Source organism: Callorhinus ursinus, unplaced genomic scaffold (assembly GCF_003265705.2).
Source record: "Callorhinus ursinus isolate GAN/ISIS: 27379988/994484 unplaced genomic scaffold, GSC_fseal_2.0 scaffold20, whole genome shotgun sequence".
In the NCBI taxonomy this organism is placed as follows: Eukaryota; Metazoa; Chordata; class Mammalia; order Carnivora; family Otariidae; genus Callorhinus; species Callorhinus ursinus.
Genome location: NW_027397082.1, coordinates 16,078,670 through 16,098,704, shown reverse-complemented (window position 1 = coordinate 16,098,704; position 20,035 = coordinate 16,078,670). Strand labels below are relative to the sequence as shown.

Below are 20,035 nucleotides of genomic sequence, written 5' to 3'. Positions count from 1 at the left end.
GATCCGCGCGCACCCACAGCCCGAGCGGACCCATCCCCGCCCCCCACCCCGTGGCTCACACTAACACGCACACATACGCGTGCAAACGCGCACGCACGGAACCGCGCGCCCCCGCACACCGAAGCAGCCCGGGGCTCCGCCAGGTGCCCCCACCCCGCGGCGCCCGCCAGCCCCTGGCGCACCCCTCGCTTCACCCTCTCCCGCCTGCGCGCACGCACGCGCACGCACGCAGTCCCCGCGCCCCCGCACCGGGTGGGGGCGCAGGCCGTGAGGGGCGAGGGGCGGGGGGCGGTGAGGGGGGCGGTGGGAGGGGCGGGCCCGGGAGTAGCGAGCGGAGTCCCGGGTCCATCCCGCGCTCGGCTTCCACGCGCTGTCTCCCCACGCGAAGGCTCTGGTCTCCCCCTTGGCTTCCGAACCCGAATAGTTGGCGCTGAAAACACTTTACTCCTCCTCCTCCCTCGAGACCCCCCCACCCTCCCCGCGCGCCATCTCCCGTTCCCCACAACAGGCCCGAAGAGTAACCCCCCAACCGCGGCCAGAAGCGGCTCCCAACTCTTCGGCGGGAGCAGGTTGGAGGCTGGATTTCGGAGAGACTCTGGATTGGGGTCCGTCGCCAGCCCCTCCTCCTGGATCCGGCTTGATTCTCATGTTTTAAAAAAGAGGATTTTTCTCATTACCTTTGAACACTCCTTTTAACAAAAATTTTTGGAGGAGCTCGGTGAGGAAGATTTGGGGGGATCTTATTTTGAGGGGGGGAAAGCACCGAGGGGTTATTTATTAATTTTTCTTGGGTTTTGGAATCACCCTTTGAGCGAGAGAGCGAGGAGGGAAGAGCGGAGAGGACCCGCGAGGCGCGCCAGCCCGAGCCACCTCCTTCCCGGCCGCCCCCTCCCCACTCTCCACTCCCCCCGACACACACTCGCTCGCTGGCTCGCCGGCGCGCGCACACCCCCCGCTCCGGACCCGCACCTCGGCGGGCGCCACACTCTCGGCAGCCCGAGCCGCGGCAGCCGCAGCGGGATGGAGGCAGCGCGCACGGAGCGCCCCGCAGGCTGGCCCGGGGCGCCTCTCGCCCGGACGGGGCTCCTGCTCCTGTCGACGTGGGTCTTGGCTGGTGCCGAGATCACTTGGGGCGCGACGGGCGGTCCCGGACGCCCCGCGGCCCCGGCTTCGCGGCCCCGGGTGCTGCTTCCTCTCTTCCCGCGGGCAGTGGTAAGCCAGTGGCCGGAGGAGCTGGCGACGGCGCGGAGAGGCGCCGCACTGGGGCGCCGGCCCGGACCAGAGCCGCTGCCCCAGCCAGGCGGCGGCAGCGGCAGCGTTGGAAAGAAGCAGGGAGAAACCGGGGGACCGTCGCCGGCAGGCTCGCGGTGGGGACAAGGCACCCCGGTTCCGAGCAAGTCTGGCGGCGCGAGGAGGAGTCGCCGGGCGCAGCCCTCCAGTGCCCTGGAACACGGGGACGCCCGGGCCACTGCCTTGGCCGATGGTTCCAGAGGAAGCCGCCCTCTGGCCAAGGGTCTCGGGGAGGAGGTAAAGGCGCCGCGGGCCGGGGGGGCGGCGGCCGAAGAGCTCCGGCTGCCCAGCACCTCGTTCGCGCTGACCGGGGACTCGGCCCACAATCAAGCCATGGTGCACTGGTCGGGACACAACAGCAGCGTGAGTACCTGCCCGGCGGCGGATCTGCCTGTCTCCTGACAGCAGGGCAGAATGGAGGGTGGGAACGGGGGACAGATAGTTGCTGGAGGGTCGAGGCAGAGGCGGGGGCGCCCTGACTTGTAGAGAGAACAGGTTCATCCGGCTTCCCCCACGCCCCCAACAGGTTAGCGGAGTTTGTTGTAAGATGGTGTGTACGTTTGTTTGCTGGAGACCCTAGGTTTGGGGCCGCCCGGAGGGGAGGGGGAAGAAGTGTCTTAAAGATGAGCAGGGAAGGGATCTGTGGTCCCTTTCCCTGGTACTCGGCTTGGAGAGTCAGTTTTCCCGTCCGGCGCTTGAATTCGTCGGTGAGGACGCAGCCTGAATTGGCAAACTGACGGATTCCGGCGACTGCCGAGCCTCCCCCCTTCTTCCCCCCAATCACGCGAAAGGGAACCCGGGAGCTGGAGGCTACTCGGACTCCCAGACTCCTGTCGGCCTTAGGGTCGCTGCACTCTGCTCCAGGCGCACTTTCTCCCAGCCCGGGGGAAGGCTGCGCCTAGTCCGCCCGAGCCCGGGCCTTCAGGTCACACTGAGTCCCCCTTCAAAACCCAGGCAGCTGCCTGGAAAGCTACAGGAGAGGCAGTAAAAAAAAGTTTAAAGCGTGAAGTGAAATTCAGCACCCATTCCGCACCCCTCACCCTTACGCAAGAATAAGCACATCAAGTCTCTAAGCAAAAAAACTCGCCTCGGTCGCTGTGTCCCGCTTCACAAACGACTCCCGGAGTGGAGTTGGGTCCCCATGCTTTCTGCGCACCTCTCCCCTTTCCGCGGCCAGGTTCCCCTGAGAGCAGCTGTACCGACAGGTGGCGCCCTTGAGTCCACTCCGGCGTCGGGCTCGAAGCCCGGGCGGCCCCGGCAGCTACTGCCGCCCGCAGAGCGTTCTCGGAGAGGCTTCCCCAACCCCGCCGCCCGCCGGAGCCCGGAGCCGTGCGGCCACGCCAAGAAACGGCGGGGAACGCGATCTCCGGCGGAGGTGGGGGGGCGGCCTCCTGCGATCTCTCCCACTCCCCTCCCGTCCACGGCCCCCCACTTTCAGCCAGTCTTGCAAAAATCCTTTCCTCTTCTCCGGCTCTCCGATCAAATCAGAACCCGGCGTTGGGCAGAGTCTGGAGGATGATGGATGTCCGTATAGGCAGCTTTGCTCATTTGATCGGAAAGCACCGCCCCTCCCCTTTGTGTTTCTCTGTATGACTGGCATTAAAGATTTCTCTGGAAAATTCTGGCCTTATTTTAAAGGGGCCCGGGGGTGTCACAGGGGTAAGGAGTGAATAACAGGAAAGCCAGGAGTCCGCAGAGTGTACCACATCGGCGCTGCTGAGTACAGATTTCCTGGTTCTTAATGACCCACAGCACAGATCGGGCAGCCCAGCCCGGGTACAGATGCTGGGTTGGAAGGATTTGCGAGGTCTGTTTTCCCACCGGCGCGGTGGCTGGCTTCATCTGCCTCCAGTGAAGACCTCCATAGCTTCGGAATGCACAACTCTGGGCATGGGGAGGGGGTGGGTATGGCGTGCCTTGGCAGGGATGGGTGATGGAAGACTTGCAAGTCCCCAGAGGAGAGAGGGGGGAGAGGTAATTCTCTGACAGCAGGGCCTGGGAATCTCAACTTCGTTTTAGTTTGATAATGAGGAATTGTATGTGAGTGTGTGTGTATGTTTTTGTTCACGTTCATACTGGGTGAGAAGGATGAAGAAAATGTGTGGGATGAATGTATCCCTAGGAGGCGGAGGTGCTGTCCTCACATATCTGTGACTTTATTACTGTCACATTTGGACAATATAAATTCACTCTACCTAAAGAGTTTTCTTATGTCTGTGCTTTTAAGGATCATTTTTATGTGCGTGTTGACTTACCGGTGGGACTTTAGAGGATGCTTTTTGCAAACAGTAACATGCGCATGGCCTTCTCTGCCCATCTTCCATGCAGAGGTGCAGCAGAGGAAGTGAGGGGGCAAGTCTAGCCCTAGCCCCCGCCCCCGGGGGGGGGGAATGGCTTGTAGTTGAAAGAGGGGAAGAAGCGCTTGGGGAGTGGACCAGTTGGCTTTGGAGCCCTTAGTGACAGCAGGGAGATTTGGGAAATCCAGGAACAGCCCTCAGGATGCTCATTGGTTGTGTTCTTGGCCAGTCTTAACTGTCCAAGCTAAGGACAAGGTAACACACAAGGGGTGCAGGGACCCCATCCTGTCGTTTTGTCCTTTCTGGTGGAGAGCGACTGCCTCCTGAACACCTGGGCTGGATCTGCCTCTTCCCACCGCACTGTGCAGGCAGTATCAGCGGGAAAGGCTTCGCTGAATATCAGGTCTGTGCTGCTCTGAGAGAAAGAGGAGGGAACATGTTCGCGGGGCCCTGTCTTTGAGGGACTTTAAGGAAACATCCCTGTGAGAGGAGCGGGGAAACCCATGCCTGCAACATGACTAGGCTGGTTTTGTTCTCGGTCCCCCTTTCCTGAAGACAGCAAAGGAAGATGCTGTAGATAAAAGCCAGGGTGAGGAGTGATGGGGACGATGAACTTTCAGGAAGCTTCCCTCATCATTGGTTTCAACGTGGAGGGAGATGTCCTAGCACCAGGTTCTTTTGGCATGAAAAGAGAGTTCCATCGTCTCTTCTGACTTCCACAGTACTAAACATGTCCTTTTCTGGGAAGGCCACCAGCTTAATTGTGAACACTTTGGGGTTTCCTGGCCTCCTTCCAGGTGCCTTTTGTGGACTTCGTTACTTGACATGAATTCCCTTTGGGGGGAGGGTTTTCAGTCAGCCCATACAACTGAAATCAAAGTCCACTCTGACAGTTCGCAGTCAGGCACGCAGGGCTGGACATGCTCGGCTCCATTTGTCCAGCTGTGCCCCGGGGATGGCAGGAGGCAGAGGGAAGTCCTTGTCCAAGGCTGGGGTCATGGATTCCCTTTGGTTCAGGGACTGTGGTCAGATAGCTTGGGGGCAAAGGAGGAAGTGCCCGGAAGGCTTGAGCCAGAAGCTGTCAAGAAGGGGCTGGAGACTGGGTCCCTCTCTGACCGTTACTACCCTGCCAGGTGGTCCTGGGTGAGAGGTGAAGGGACTTGGGCTCAGAGCCTCTACTCTGAGGCTCATTAAGATGTGTCACTTCTGGAGGGGTGGTAAATGCCAGTCTCCAGCTGGGTTCCTGGTGATTAATGGGCAAGAGAGTGTTTCACACCCCCGGAGGGAGCTCCATCCCCAGGGTTTGCAGGGAAACAGAAAAAACAAAACAAAACAAAACAAAAAAACCCCACATCATTCTGCCCTTCTCTTTCCAATGAAGGAAGATGCCTTCTACTTGTTCAGTGAATTGGCAAAGCAAATGGCTCTGGAGACTGGAAAGTTGTGAAGGAGATGGTCCACTTTTCCATGCCCCCTCCTCCTTGGAGTAACCCTGGCCAGGGAACCCCTTCCTGGTGCTGAGTTGAAATGCTGCATTCTCCCTTGGAGGACCCCCTTCCCTTTCCAACAGCTCACTGGCGGTGGAGAGTGATTTGCAGGCTGCTACCCCTGCAGTGTGTGTCTGGTTGGAAGGACTTCAGTTAATGTGCCCAACAATGCACCTTGGTGAAGAGAAGCAGGGAATGCTGCTAATTCCAGGTCCCCTCCAGATCACCCTTCCCTAGCACTCTAGGAGGTAGAACACACAGATGCTCCCAAGCAGGATTTCATACCTTTAACTAATTCAGCTGGACTGTGTTCTAAAATATTTACCCCTAATGTGCAAAATAGTGACAGCTTTGATCAGATTAATTGTATTTCACTCACTGGAGCAGCTAATTGTGGCTCTCAAACAGATTTTTCAAATATCTTTTGGCTGGATTGTCTCGCCTTCATCGTCCCTGCTCACAATCCTTGTGTCACAATATCTTAATGCATTTTGCCTTCTCAGAGGCTTAATAAAGAAGCCTGCCACCGAAACCATTCTTCAGGGGTTTGACAAAAAGAATCTGTTTTTAATTAATATTACAAGGGGAGCCTCTCCTTTGAGATAGAGCTGGGAAATGCAGCGGGACAGAGCAGCACTAATTGCTCCTGGTCACTGTTGGCCTGGGGCTGGGGGTGGGGTGGGGAGAGGAGGGGGCTGGACAGGAGGCTATTTGTCTCTATTTGTCTGCTCTGCGTTTCTCCTGATGGCTGGGTTACAGGGTGTGATTTGCTTCTCAGATCCAGCAGTGCTTTCCAAGGTGAGCAGAATTTGCAAACTCTTAATTGGGAGGCCTGATTTAATGATTGCAGAAATGCAGTAGTTGGAACTTGCTTCGTAGTTGGCAAAGGAGGAGTGCTGGGAAGTGGCTTCCCCGGTTGTGTTGGATTTAAGGGCTGTTGGGGGGGGGGGGGGGGGCGCAGGGATGGATTGTGGCTCCAGTGGCAAGAAGACTCAGGGGGCACAAGGGAGAACTGCTTTTTCCTTGGGCCGTGTAAATCTGTTATTGTCACTGAGGATTTTTGGAACTGGATGATAGGCTGGCCCTGAATCATCCGGTAAGGAGCAGAGAGGTGTGAAAAGCCAGACCAGCTGAGATAGGAAGATGCACCAGGGGTTTATCCAAGGCTGGGTACACCTAAGGCCCGGTGGCTTGACTCACTTGTTGATTTCCTGCTTTCTTTGGCCTCTTGGCAGGCTTGAGACACTTCCTTACAGTGGGAAAACGTCGAAGGATAATTTTTCAGCAAGTTTGGGAGAAAAGAGGTCTTATGGATTTGGAGGTGGAACATAGGGGATGTGAGCATCAGCCGGCCACCTCGGGTGGGCGGAACCGGCATGGGGGGAAGGGGCTGGGTGGAAGCTGGCTAGCCATGCCCACCCCCTGGTGTGGAGGGTGGTGGAGAGAAGGGTCTGCATGGTGCTCTTGTTTTGCCGGCAGTGAGTGAGGGCTCTGCCTCACATGCAGGAGGGACTCAGGCATGTTCCACCAAGTAGGTGAAGAGTGACAGCCTCAAGTCTTCTTGAGCAGAAGCTACGAAGGAATTAGAAGTCCTTGTCCCTTGGGATGTCAGTGATTTCTTTCTCGGGTTCTTCATCACTTGACAGTTACTGTAACCAGGCGTATTTCAGCAAGTATGTCTACCTTCTGGCTTGAGTACCTTCACCTTCTTGGATTCAAATCCAAAGTCCTTTAGCCTGGCGTTCAGGACCCTTCACTGCCTATATCCTGGGTCTACTTCTTTACCTCTCTGTTTGATGCTTCCCTGATGGGTTCCTTCCCTGTAGCCAAGGAAGTCCCTTCATTGTCCCAAGCCCCATTGACTCTGAGCCTTTGCACTTGAAGTCTTCTCCACTTGGATTACCCTTCTTTCTCTATTGAGATGCACCTGTTATTCACAGCTTTGCTCAAGATTCAAATGCAGTGTCTCTATAGAATTTTCCTTAAGAGCATTTGTTTCTCCTTTTCCTGATCGGAGAATTTAAAGACTGCACCACACATGTGATCATGATTTAGTTCAGTACTTGTTTATTTTAACTTTGTATTGTTTTGTAAGTGTTTTCAAGGTGAGGGATGAAATCATTACAAACACACCTCCCCCCCCCTCCCCCAGTGTGACTTTTGCTCTTCTTCTTGTGGCATGTGGCACAGGGCTTGTCCCATGGCTCAGTACATACTCACTGAACTGATCTTGGGGAACTGGGCAATGCCTTAGCTGCGTGGAAAGGACAGGAAACACTGTCTCTTAATAGCATTGAGTTTATATACCTGGTTGATTATTTCATATATGAATTTTAGCACAAGATTTGGAGGCATCTCTATGCCACTTAGTAAGAAGATGGTAATATGGACTAGGCAATAATCCTGGCTTATTTCTCTTGGACGTCAGAAACTGGATGAACTTGTAAAGAAACCGGATAAACTTACAGAAGATACCCAGACATTCGCTGAGTGTTTCCTACACGTGTGGCAGTGTTCTGGGCACTGTGGGGTCGGTACAGGTGTGATGGAGGGAGAGACAAACAAGGATAAGACAACATTTGCCTCAAGGTTCTTCCAATATGCTTTGGATATGAGACTGCTATCAGTAAAGTTAAAATAACACATGATGCCAAGATAGAAGCCATGGGGTGATGTGTGGTTAATTGTCAAGCAGTCACTTTAGGCTATGAGCTCGAAGGAGAGAGAGGGTCCCTGGGGGAGATACTATAGCATTGAGACTCACAGAATGTCAAGGTTGGAAGTGCATGTGGGTAATTGTCTTCATCAACTCACTCTGCATAGAAATGAGGGGTTTGAGGCTCAGACAGAAACATGGCATCCTATGGTCTGGACTCTCTACTGTTCCTTTTCTCTGTATAGTCATCCCTTACTCACTTCCGGGTTTCTCTTTTCTCCTCGGGTTTACAGACCATTTTTCTTCCAAGGGGATTTATGTGTTTTCACTCAGGGGAGGTAGGATGCTGCCCATTTTATAGGTAGGGTAGACTGAGGCCTTGGACGAATATACATGAGGCTAACCAAAGAGGCTTAAGATTAGGTTCTTCTCTCTGGTTCCCTGGCCACATCCTACATCCACTCCGCCCACCCACTGAGGTGGCTGCATACCATAAATACCAAGCTCCTCAGTGTCGGACAAGCTGTATCTTACTAACTGTTGTTAATGGGGGCCTCTTGTGAGTCACCTCGTTATTCGAGTTAGTGAATCAAGCCTGCTTGCATCACCAGACACATTTTGCTCATTTATTTTGATCAGTGTAGTTGGGGTTTAATTATTTATGGAAATGCTTTTCTTTAGAGTACACTAATACATGTGCTGTAGTAAATTTGGAAAAAGTAATGGAGTCTAAGAACTTCAGGATTGCACAAATAACTTTCTGCTGTTAACTCCTTGCTGGGGAGCAGAGGAAACCATCCCCACTGGGTTGAGATGAGAGGAACCTGGAGCACAGTGGAGTTAGCCACTCAGGACTGTTGGCCCAGTAACCCTACCCACCGCTATGTGGGGGCTCGTTACTTGGCACCTACTGGGTGAGAACCTAGTTTAGGGGGAAAACTGGAAATAGAGCTAGATAGGGTAATCAAGGATCCTGTTAGGTAGGCGGACTGTGGGATTACTTGGTCTGGGTGTGAATTCATACTTGTGGAGTGTATTCATCACGAGAGCAATCTTCTTCAGAACTTCTTGGCAACAGCCGTATGGTAAATAGGAGGCTGGGTTCTGGAACCAGGTGCCTGGGTTCAAATCCTGCCTCTGTCTTTTAATAGCTGTGTAGCATCGGGCAAGTTGTTATTCTTTCTTTGCTGTTTGTTCATCTATAAAAAGAGAGTGGTAATGATAATTCCTCTCACACTGGGCTGTTGGAAGGATTCAGTGAGATCATGTACATGGCAAAGTGCTTAAAAAGAAGTGCCGACCTGTGGTAAGCCCTCCGGGTACTCTAGGGCTTTCTCTTCGTTTTCAGATAGAAACATTGAAGCAGAGGAAGGAGGTACTTGCTCCAGGTTTTCCAGTGAGCCGATGGCAAAGCCTTGGCCAGAACCCTTGGGAGATGCTCACTTCAGGCACCTCCTCTCTTGGGGTCCTCAGCCTGTTGAGTCTCTGTGATGTCTCTCTGTGTTGTGCTGAGATAGACAGTGGAAGAGATAGAGAAGCGAATGACTGGGGCCTTTGAAATTCATATTCAGAATTTATAATAGAAATGGTTAGAATCACATAGTAAGAACAAGGTTAGAGATCACACTAATGAACAGCTTATATGTTGGAGATTTTGGGGGGATTTCATTGAAGGGTTAAGGAAGGTACCCAGAAAGGTGAAGAGTAGCTTCTCTTGGCTTGGGCATCCGTAATTAGACCTCACAGCTAACCTCTGAAGACTTCTTGAAGGAAGTGAGTGAGATGTGTAGCTTCAGGAAAGAACAGTGGGCTGCTGGGGCTGGGTGGCAAATAGAGCCTGCAGGGTCAGAGAGTCATCTACATGGAAGCCATAAGATGGACCTTGATGTCCCAGCTTTGCTCCTTCTCTTGGTCTCCTAGCTCTCTCTGCTTCATGCCTGGTGTAAAGTGGGAATATCCATGACTAGAACTATCTGCAGAATATCTGCAGCCTCTTTTCCAGAAATGTCACACTGACCAAACCCCCTAGTTACTTTGTAGTGACTTATACTCATCAGGATACTGGCTTGTATTCCCTTTTTGCCTGCCCCCTATGTACCAAGAATGGAACCCAAGATCCCTGCACAGACACTAGGGGGAGTGTTGCCCTGGGAAAGAAGTGAAAATAAATAGGATGAAATAAAAAAAAAAATTGCTGCACAAGGAATTGTTCCAAAGGAGAGAAGAAGAAAAACAGCGTCCTGCAGGAGGGCTTGTTTGATGACACTTAGATGCATACTGATTGGCAACAGGGCAGATGATATTCAGCCTCTTCCTGCAGAAAAAAAGGAAATGGGTGTTTGTTCAAATGCATCCATTCTGCAGTCCGTTCGACCCATTAATGAGCCAGTTAAGACTCTGGAAGTAAATTTGGCAGGAAGTGATGCTCCGGGGCGGTTCCCCTGTCTCTTGGGTGTTTTCTCCCCTTTGTGCCCCTTCACTCTCTGTGTGCGCACGGTGGTCAGTCAATAGAAGCCTCCTCAGTTGAATGGAATAAACCCTTTCTTAAATACTTAAAGCTGCCTGGGTAAAGAATGAGTGTCTTGAAGGTGTAGGAAGGCCCCTTCTTGCTGCACCCCACCCCCCGGCCTCGGCCCTGCACCCCTGGCCATCTTCGTTCCCTCTCGCTGGTGCTCAGATCCCACGTGCCCGATTCGGTACTTCCCAAGTCTTTTTGGTGTCTATGGTGAGGTAGGCAGTTTCTCTGCCAGATGGTTAGAGAGTCAGGTTAAAGATTACACTGCTGCATCAGAAATGAACTTTCTCTTTTTCACATCTGTTCTCAGTGGGAGATGGAGAACAATTACCGAGTGGAACATTTTTTCCAGGGCCAGAAAAGTAGCTCAAGCTGCCATATCTGAATGTGATTACATGTCGTGGAGGAACTTGTTACAATAAGTGTTTCGAGACCATAAAACTGGAGATTTAGAGAAATGTGTTTTCCAGGGTGGTGGTAGGTAGAGGAAACTATTTTTAGAGGCAAAAGAGTTGCTCATCTCACTGTGTTACTGTCAGTGTTACTCATACTTGAAAGCAAACTTTTGACTGGAAGATTTCTCAAAACTCTGACATGTCTTTTGGGTTATGAGAAGGTCCCCAAGCAACAGTGACTTTGAACAGATCTCTGAGCCTCAGTTTCACTGGCTGTAAAATTGGGATAATGGTGAACTATTGGATTGTTGGTAAGCTTAGAGACAGTGCATATAAAGGGTCTAGCATCGTAGGCTGTTATGTTGGTTAACAATGTTCTCATTATTGGCCTAGGCAGGAAATGGGGTAGGTTGAGTGTCTATCCATTTGTAGCAGATCTGTTGGTTCCCTGCCCATATCCCCTTGGCACTTGGTGTTTCTCTGCATGCTGGTCTGACTTTTAACCACCAGCACCAGGGGCTGTTTGCCCACTGGAACTCACTTTGATCACCCAAGGCATGGGTTGGAAGTATCAGGGAATTAATTCCCATCAAGGAATAGGGAGCAGCCACTTATCAATGACCAGTGGAAGTTGGTGGATAAATACCCCAGCTCCCTTACGTTTGGGGGGGAGTAAATCTGAGACTTGTTTTCCACACTATCTCCCAGAGTCATTGGGATTAAGCCCCACTTGCCTACCATGGTAACTTGTTTGCTTTATCAGCTACCTTCCCATCCCTCTCTCATGTCCCCACTCCCCTAACAGTATTTCTAGGGATAACCTCCCAAAAAAGCTACTTGAATTCAAGTCTTTGTTTCAGGGTATGTGTCTGGAGGAACGGAAACTAAGATACCTTGGTTATTTCCAAGTGTGTTAGTCTGGGCTTTCTGGAGAAAGAGAAGCCATAGGATATATATGTCTATGTAGGATATGTAGCAATAGGATATGATGTATATATGTATGTGTATACATATGTATATGTAAAGGATGTTACTATAAGGAATTAGCAGACAGTATAATGAAAGGCTAAGAAGTCATAAATCTGTAGGTGGGAAGCTGGAGACCCAGGAGAGTTGATGTTGTAGTTCCAGGCTGAGTCTGAGTCTGAGGGCAGGAGAAGACCAGTGTCCCAGCTTGAAGATAGTCAAGCAGAGAGAAAGAATTATTTCTCACTCAGCCTTTTTGTTCTAATCACTCCTTCATGGCTTGGACGAGGACACTCACATTGGGAGGGCAATGTGCTTTACTCAGTCTACTGATTCAAATATTAATCTCATCGAGAAACACCCTCACAGATAAACCCAGAGCATGTTTGGCCAAATATCTGGGTACTCCACTGCTCAGTCAAATTGACACATAAAATTAACCATCACACCAAGCCAGGAATTTCCCTTAGACTCTTTTAAAAGCCTGCTCAGAGCTCTCCTGTGGTATGTATTGGGTGTGGGAAGGGAGATGAAGTCACTGACCCTACTTCTGAGAGGGTCCTCCTTTTGAGTTGGCCCCTACCAGAAGGAAGGAGCCCACTCTGGGGTTATACTGAGTGGCAGAAACATGGTGCTGGGGCTTTGAGGAAGGGATGACACCTCCAAATTAGTGTTCCCTGTCATTTGTCAAGGCTGAGGAGCCTTACCTCACTCCAGGGCCTGTGCGGGGTCTACAGAATACACAGAGGCTCCCTCTGCCTGTTGGCAGATGATCTCCTGCTTGGAATGGGTGCAATTCCTCTTTTTCTTAGACATCATCAGGATTTGGGCAGGGAGCAGCTGGGTTTGCCGTTGGTATGTTCCTTTCTAAGATCTCATCAATGAGGGGCATCATAATGTTTTGGAAAGAATGTTGGCTTGGGAGCTGAGACCCCGAGATTTGGGTTTCTGATGTATGCTCTCTTCAGCAGGTCACCATTTCTTAGGTGTAAGGGAATGAAGACTCTTCAGTATATGTCCATGAATAAGAGTGTTTTTTTTTTTTAATGGGTGCATTAGTAAGGAAAGGGTCTACAATGATGATAAAAATACCAGAAAATGCTTCTTTTAAGCATGTATAAATTTGGTCTTACCCAAGCAGATGTGCATTCATTCACTCATTTCTTTGCATAGTGTGATGCTAATAAAGTCATTGAATTTTCCGGGATTCAGTTTCTTTATAAAATGGAAGAGTTGCACAAATTGATGCAGGCCCATCTCAGCACAAACTAGATGTGATATTAGGTCAATCATTGTAAAGACATGTGAAATGGGGACAATCCTCTTTGCTCCCTTTATGTCACCATTAAATAATGACATAATGAGCCTGGAAGCATTTTGAAAAGAACACTTCTCAAAGCAATATGAATGGGGCGATATGCAAGGTGTTAGTTCACCTTACCTCTCCTTTACTAAGCAGCTAGAGGTCCTTCCACAACAGATTTGAGACCATGTCCAGCAACCACCTTGTTTTGCCTTCTCCCAGCAGAAGTGAAACACTTTCATTAGCCCACATACCATGGTGTTAAAAACCTCAGGCTTCTTATTCCAGGCACGATGTACAATTTATTTCAAGTCACATCTGATACAATAAAATTCTCAGATGGGAGTGTAATTTGGATGTTTAAAAAAAACATTTGTTCCAGGACTTGACCTGTATTGATTGCTCAGCCTTATTCCTTTCAGATAATATGAAGGATTTGGGGAGCATCTGCTATAATGTCTAGTGATGCAGACTGGACACCCAAAAAGCATATAGTCTTCTGTGTGGGATACCCATATTAGGAAAATATTAGAGAACAGAGAAGAGCGTGAGATATTAGGAAATACATCAGATGTAATCTAGACCACGATAAATTAAAACCAATAAAATGTTGAGAATATTACGCTTGTTTGATTATCTGCAACAGAATCCGCTAGCCTGGTTGACAATCCTCACGACTAAATCTGTGTGACGTGATGAGAAGTGGTCTGAGCTTTGAGATCAGGTAGATTGTTTTATGCTCTGGCAGTTGCTCAGGATTCTGCCACATGAGTTTGGGCTGTAGCTTTCTCATACAGCTTTTTGTTTTTGTCTTGAGTTTCTAATTGTTTTATCTTCCTCCTAGACAGAAGAAACAGCTGTTTTTTCATCATTATACTAAGATATTCCATCTTCTTAGTTGTATTATTGGATGTTCTAATTTGTACTGATTTCTTTCTTGGTCTGCCTTCCTGTTGTCACCTTACTCTTTCTATTTATTCTACTCCTAGGTTAGAACTTCTGTTTCTTGGGCTCCATTCCTTTTTTGGGGGGGGGCTGATTTTCATTTTCCTGAGGCTTATCCTCAAGTATTCTTTCGTAGAGAGGGCACAGGAATGTCCTGGCTTATTCCTGTATCCTGATATAAATATTGATAGATGGCTTTTAATTCTCAAAAGATTCTAGCTTGGATGATAAATTATATGGCCACCCAGTGCTTGAGCCATAGTTTTTTTCTTTTTTTCCCCTCATTCTTGACATGTCAACAATTTATTTGGCTCTCACATTGGCTTGATGGTTTATCGAGATAGAAATCTAGGGTCGAAAAAATTTCTGTTGGATCTTTGAAGGACTTAGATTACTTGCTGGTTTTGCCTCATCGGCTAATTTTGGATTATATGTGTCCCACTCCCACTCAGGATGGGTGAGGGTAGGGAAAGAAGGTGCCTAGCATGGGCCACCTGTGGCTTTGTTCAGGTTAGGGATGCACAACCCTTTAAGGACACCTGATGCATTACAATCAGATTTATATAGAATCGGCAACATGGTGTGGGGGGATGAAACACTACAGAGCAATTTGCCATAGACACTTATTATCTGAATACCTTTAATATAAAACTTAGCCCCCAAAAGAGTAGTGTTATAGCTACTTTTCATTTTAAAAATGTAGGATAGCTTTTAAAAACTTCATCAGTATTCAACAAGTATTTGTGGAGTACGTGCTCTGTGCCGGGTGCTGCTGGGCTCTGAGTATATAATGGTGATCAGCGCTCTGAAGGAGAGGTTCATGATATTACCAAAGATTACATAAGGCACATTTAACTTGGAGAGGGCAGAGAGGCAAGAGCAAGAGGAGCTGAGATCTCACAAATGCACTGGGTTAATGAGGTGAAGAAGAGAGGACTGGATGTTCTGGGCACACAGCTTCTGGGACATGAGGGAAGAGGGTATATGAAAGGGACAGAGAGAGGGATGTTGTGGCTGGAGCAGAGGATTTGTGGGCTGGAGGCTGGCGAGAGATGAAGGTAGACAGGCGGCATGGGTAGGGCCTTAGGAGTCCAGGGGAAGGAATTTATTCTGTAGCCTGAGAGCACAGGGGTAAGCCATTGGGAGGGTTTAAAGTAGGAGAGTCGTATCATTAAATTTGCATTAAATAAAACCACTCTGATCACCCTGTGGATTAGATGGGGAAAAGGAGACCAGACTGTCATTTTGGATAGAGAATGTGATGGCTAGCGTGGTAGCCATGGAGGTGGGCGAGGAGAAGCCAGCTGAAGAAGTACTTAGCAAGTGGAGTTGATTGTATTGTTGGTTTCTCTGTATAATTCTTCACTCCTCTATGTAACCCACTTTGTATTGGGCCCTGGGAGTGCCCTTTCTCTGGGGGTGGGGCCTTCCTTCTCCACCTCCTAACTTTGGGTTTGGCCTTGTGACTTGCTTTAGCCCATGGAAGAAGTGCCAGTTCTGAGTTTAGTTAGCAAGAGCCATCATGTGTCTGCCTGCTCTCTTGTGCCTGTGCAGTAGCCATGAGGAAACATGCCCAGGCTAGTTTGCTGGTCCTGGGAGAAGAATGGGACAAATCATATATAGCCACTCCCAGCCAAGCCTCCCCTACATTAGCCCAGCCCAGCCCAGCCAAGAGCTGCAGAACTGCCCAGCTGGGCCTAGCTGTGTCAGCCAACCTCCAGCTGCCCTATATAGTTACGAGCATAAATGATTCTTGTGAGAATAAGCGGCTGAGATTTGAGTGGTTTGTTCTACAGCATTTGTGCAGCAAAAGTTAACTGATACAGCAGGTAAAATCAACAGAACTTGATAGATTGGATGTAGCAAATTTGTGGGAACATAACTAGAGTATAAAGCAAGGCTCACCTATATTTTGAGGTCATTAGCCTCATACGTGCTCGGGGCTATACATAAGTGTGTCTTTGGTGGTTTCCTGCCCCTCACCTCTCTTTGTAATTCATGGCTTTTCCCAGAGCCCAGTGAGGTAGGTCAGAATTCATGGTCCAGAAGAATTAATCTTCCCCCTTTTTCCCTTCTCTCTCTTTCCAGCAGCCTACCCGGATTCCAGCAGAGTGTTGGAGCGCAACAGTTCTCAGATCCCTCAACGGGCGCCTTCAAGCCCTAGCACTCGGTGTCTTCTTACTAGCTGAAGTCAGTTTCTGCTCTCGCTGTGAAGATAGGATCTCACTTCAAGTGGGGAGAGATGAGGGGCCGGGGATTTTTCTTGGTCTTGACTGATTATTTAAAATATATTAGTTCTGATGAAATATTTAGCTTTTATTTTTTATTTATTTATTTTTAAAACGATTTTATTTATTTACTTGACAGAGAGAGACACAGCGAGAGAGGGAACACAAGCAGGGGGAGTGGGAGAGGGAGAAGCAGGCTTCCCGCTGAGCAGGGAGCCCGATGTGGGGCTCGATCCCAGGACCCTGGGATCATGACCTGAGCCGAAGGCAGACGCTTAACGACTGAGCCACCCAGGCGCCCAAAATATTTAGCTTTTAAACAACAAATTCAATATAGGGAATTGTGTTTTATTTATTAATTGCAGTTGCACGGAGATTGGTCAGAGTTGTGCTAAAGTGCACTGTTGTGATTTTGCAAAGTATAGTAATTACTGTAATATTTTGTTGAATTATTAATATCTACTCTGCCTGCAGGAACATAAGCTTCTGCAGTCAAATTCATTTCACCATTGCCTTTTCCCCCTCTGGTTCTGTTTTGTGTTTTCTTCTCTTTCTTGTAAACTTATGAATTTTTTAAGAAATGGAGTTGGAGGGGCAGGGCGGATTATATGGTGTGAAACACCATTGTCACACCTCATAACTGAATGTAGGCAGGCAGGGGAGAAAGCCTGTGGTTTCCTGTTGGTCTCTGGTCCCAGCCAAGCCTGTCGACAGTACCAGACTGAGGGATGCTGAAAGGGCCATGGCTGGGAAGAAAGCACCCATCAGTGTGCCTTTTTAGGAGCTGAGACGAGGAGAGGAGATAGCAGGGAGGCCATGTGTGTGCACAGGTGTTATGTGTGCACATCTCCAAGCAGGGCACATTTGTAGGTGGAGTTGGCAGGTGTTTGGGTATAAGGATGGAAACAACATTAGCCTCCTTTATTAATTGTTTGAGCAACTATTACTTAGTGTCTGTTATGTTCTCCAGTAAGATCATTGTGGATGATGATGGCAATGATGATGATGGTGATAGCTTAGGTGTGTGGATGGGCTCATGCTGTGGTAGGACTCCAGATCCAAGCTCAAGGCACATGTAGGAGTATCCCTTGTGTTGTGATTATATCGACATTGGAAGACCAGCCTTCACATCACCATCTCCCAGCTTTACAAAATGGCTCAAGTCAGTCAATAACCCAGACTCAAGTTTCCTTATCTGTTTCATAGGTGCAGGAATCAAAATGCAATCATATATTTTGAAAGGGTGTTAATAAACTATACACTTCCGGACATATTTAAGGGAATATTTGTTATTCTCTTAAATTGCCCTTGTTATTAAATCATAGGAGAAGTTTCCTGTACTTGTGGTGTGATTTCTGAGGGGCAGCAGGAAGTATTCTCTTCTTGATTTTTGTTTGTGTTTTCACTTGAAACTTGACAATTCAAGAGTCATTCCTTTGGGTTAAACATTATCCTCTGTAAGGTCCTTTTGAAATACTGGTATTTGAAAGACAATATTTGAGAGCTGGAAAGAACAAATAATCATCTAATCACATCCTTTTCCAGATATGGAAAGCGTGACCAGGTGAAGTTGTGGAGTGATCAAATTCACCAAGATGGTGGAAACACCCATACCCGTGTCCATCTCCCTGACTCCTCGTCTAGTGCTCTTCCTACAACACGCTGATGCTCTTCCATTTTCCATGAAGTTCTCAATACAGTCTAGGGCTTTTTCTCCCAGAAGGGAGCCTTGGGCAGAACGAACACATTCAGTGACTTGGGGGAGACACAGGGGAAGGGATGCTCTAGGTGGCATCGTGGTGCTTGGGTCAGGTGGACCTCACTCCACCTCTGACTGGCTCTGTCATGTTGCGCAGGTTACTTTTCTGCAACCCGCTTCTCTCCTTTATAAAACTGGGATTATCATCCCTATTACACAGCTGCTGTGAGGGATTAGTGAACTGAGATTTGGTACAGTTCCTGCCCTGAGGTGGAGGATACTGGAAGGTGATTTTTAGATGGTAATAGGTCCTGAAGATTAGCACGGTCTACCTCCTAGTCGGTCACCTCCTGAGAGCCGTTTTGCCCACCGTGAGGGAGTGTGTGAAGGGGAGAGGAAAGTTGCACTTTTCAACCCTGCCATTGCCCCTCCCTGGGAGGGGGGCGGGGTGGAGGGGCCCGTTGAGTGTCCAGGGGAGGAAAGCCTGTAATGGCCAGAGGGATGTGCCGAGACTTACCAACAGCCCTCCTTTTCTCTTTCATCCCAGGCAGCGCAGGTCCAACCCCATTGAAATGTCCCCTAAAAAGGAGTCGGGATGGCAAGAGGTGAGGATGAGCATCTTCAAAGATCAGCAGGTGACTCTGAAGAAGAGACAAAAGGGCTTGCATCCAAATTCTGCATGGTTCTGTGTCACATGGGGCTCCTCTCCTTGGTTTAAGTTACTAATGGGGTTTCCTGAACTTTTTGTTTTAAACTGAGAGTTTATCTTGTTTCCAACAAGTCCGTCCTGAATCCCTTGTGAGCTGGGTAGGACCCACTGTTTCTTGTGAATTTATGGCAAGTCAAGCAGGGCCACCCATGGGTTAGCACTTGGGCAGAGGATGGAATTTCCAGAGACAGAAGGACATCTGAAACAACCCAGAGACTGTGTCTGATCTCAAGCCTTGGGGCTGGGCCGGTGTTTACCTCAAGTAAAATAAGAAAAAGGGACCAGGGAAATGTGTTCATTTCCCCTTCCTGGCTCTTTCCCTCCCCTCTGCCCAGTACCATCCACTGTCTTCCTTCTCCCTGCACTGGGAAAATGTTCTCACATCAGTCCTGCACTGCTTCAGTTCCCTTTCCTTAGGCCTTTGTGTTTTATTAGACTTTTTTCCAGCTTTACTGAGGAAAAATTGCATATATTTAAGGTATACAATGTGATATTTTGACATATGTATACATCGTGAAATGATCAGCAAAATCAAGCTACTGTATCATCACCTTGTATAGTTACCATTTTTTTTGTTATGATGGTGAGAACATTTCAGATCTATTCTCTTAGCAAATATCAAGTATGTAATATAGTATTATTAACTACAGTCACGGCACCGTACTTTAGATATCCAGAACTTATTCATCCTGCATAATTGGAAACTTTGTACTCTGACCAGGCTCTCCCGGTTTCTCTTACCTTCTAGCCCCCAGCAGCCCCCTTTCTACTCTATGAGTTTGACTTTTTGAGATTCTGCATGTAAGTGAGATCACACAGTATTTCTTTCCGTGCTTGCCTTATTTTACTTAGCAGCATGGCCTCCAGGTTCACCCACATTCTCACCAATGACAGGAGTTTCTTCCTTCTTAAGGCCGAATAATATTTCATTGTATATACCACATTTCCTTTATCCATAATCCTTTGATGGACACTTAGTTTGACTCCGTATCATAGATACTGTGCATAGTGCTGCAGTGAATATAGGAGTGCAGATCTCTCTTTGAGATACTGATTTTATTTCCTTCGGTACACCTGGAAGGCATTTTAGGGATAGGGACTCCTGAAATCTTAGCCTGTACTATTTGTCTAATTTTTCTACCTTCAGGGCTGGCCTCAGGGAGAGAGGGAGGCTGGTGCCATTTCTAGCCAGATAAATGCTTGTTTCTTTTCTGACCCCCCTGAGCCTCGGAACACCCCTAGGAACTGAGAGTGAGGACTCTGACCAAAGGCTGTCTTTCATCTCTCTCTCAGTTACATGCGACCCCCCCTTTTTTTAAAAAGGATTTTATTTATTAGAGAGGAGAGAGCATGAGTGGGGGGTGGGGGCCAGAGTGTGGCAGAGGGAGAGAGAGAAGCAGACTCCCCACTGATCAGGGAGCCCGATGTGGGGCTCAATCCCAGGACCCTGAGATCATGATCTGAGCCAAAGGCAGATGCTCAACCGACTGAGCACCCGAGGTGCCCTTTGGTCACATGCTTCTAGTACTGGGTTTTCTTTAGTTA

The 20,035-nt window shown here is 48.9% G+C and overlaps 1 protein-coding gene across 2 annotated transcripts in view; it reads left to right on the top strand.

The window, feature by feature from the left end:
- Positions 1 to 496: 496 nt before the first annotated feature.
- Positions 497 to 20,035, top strand: part of SORCS3 (sortilin related VPS10 domain containing receptor 3) — a 615,618-nt gene continuing 596,079 nt past the window's right edge. For both annotated transcript variants that reach the window (XM_073904225.1, XM_025881120.2), the window contains exon 1: positions 497 to 1,653. In XM_073904225.1, coding sequence (XP_073760326.1) covers positions 1,021 to 1,653 — 633 coding nt within the window. In that variant the 5' untranslated portion in view covers positions 497 to 1,020. The remainder of the gene's footprint in view (positions 1,654 to 20,035) is intronic.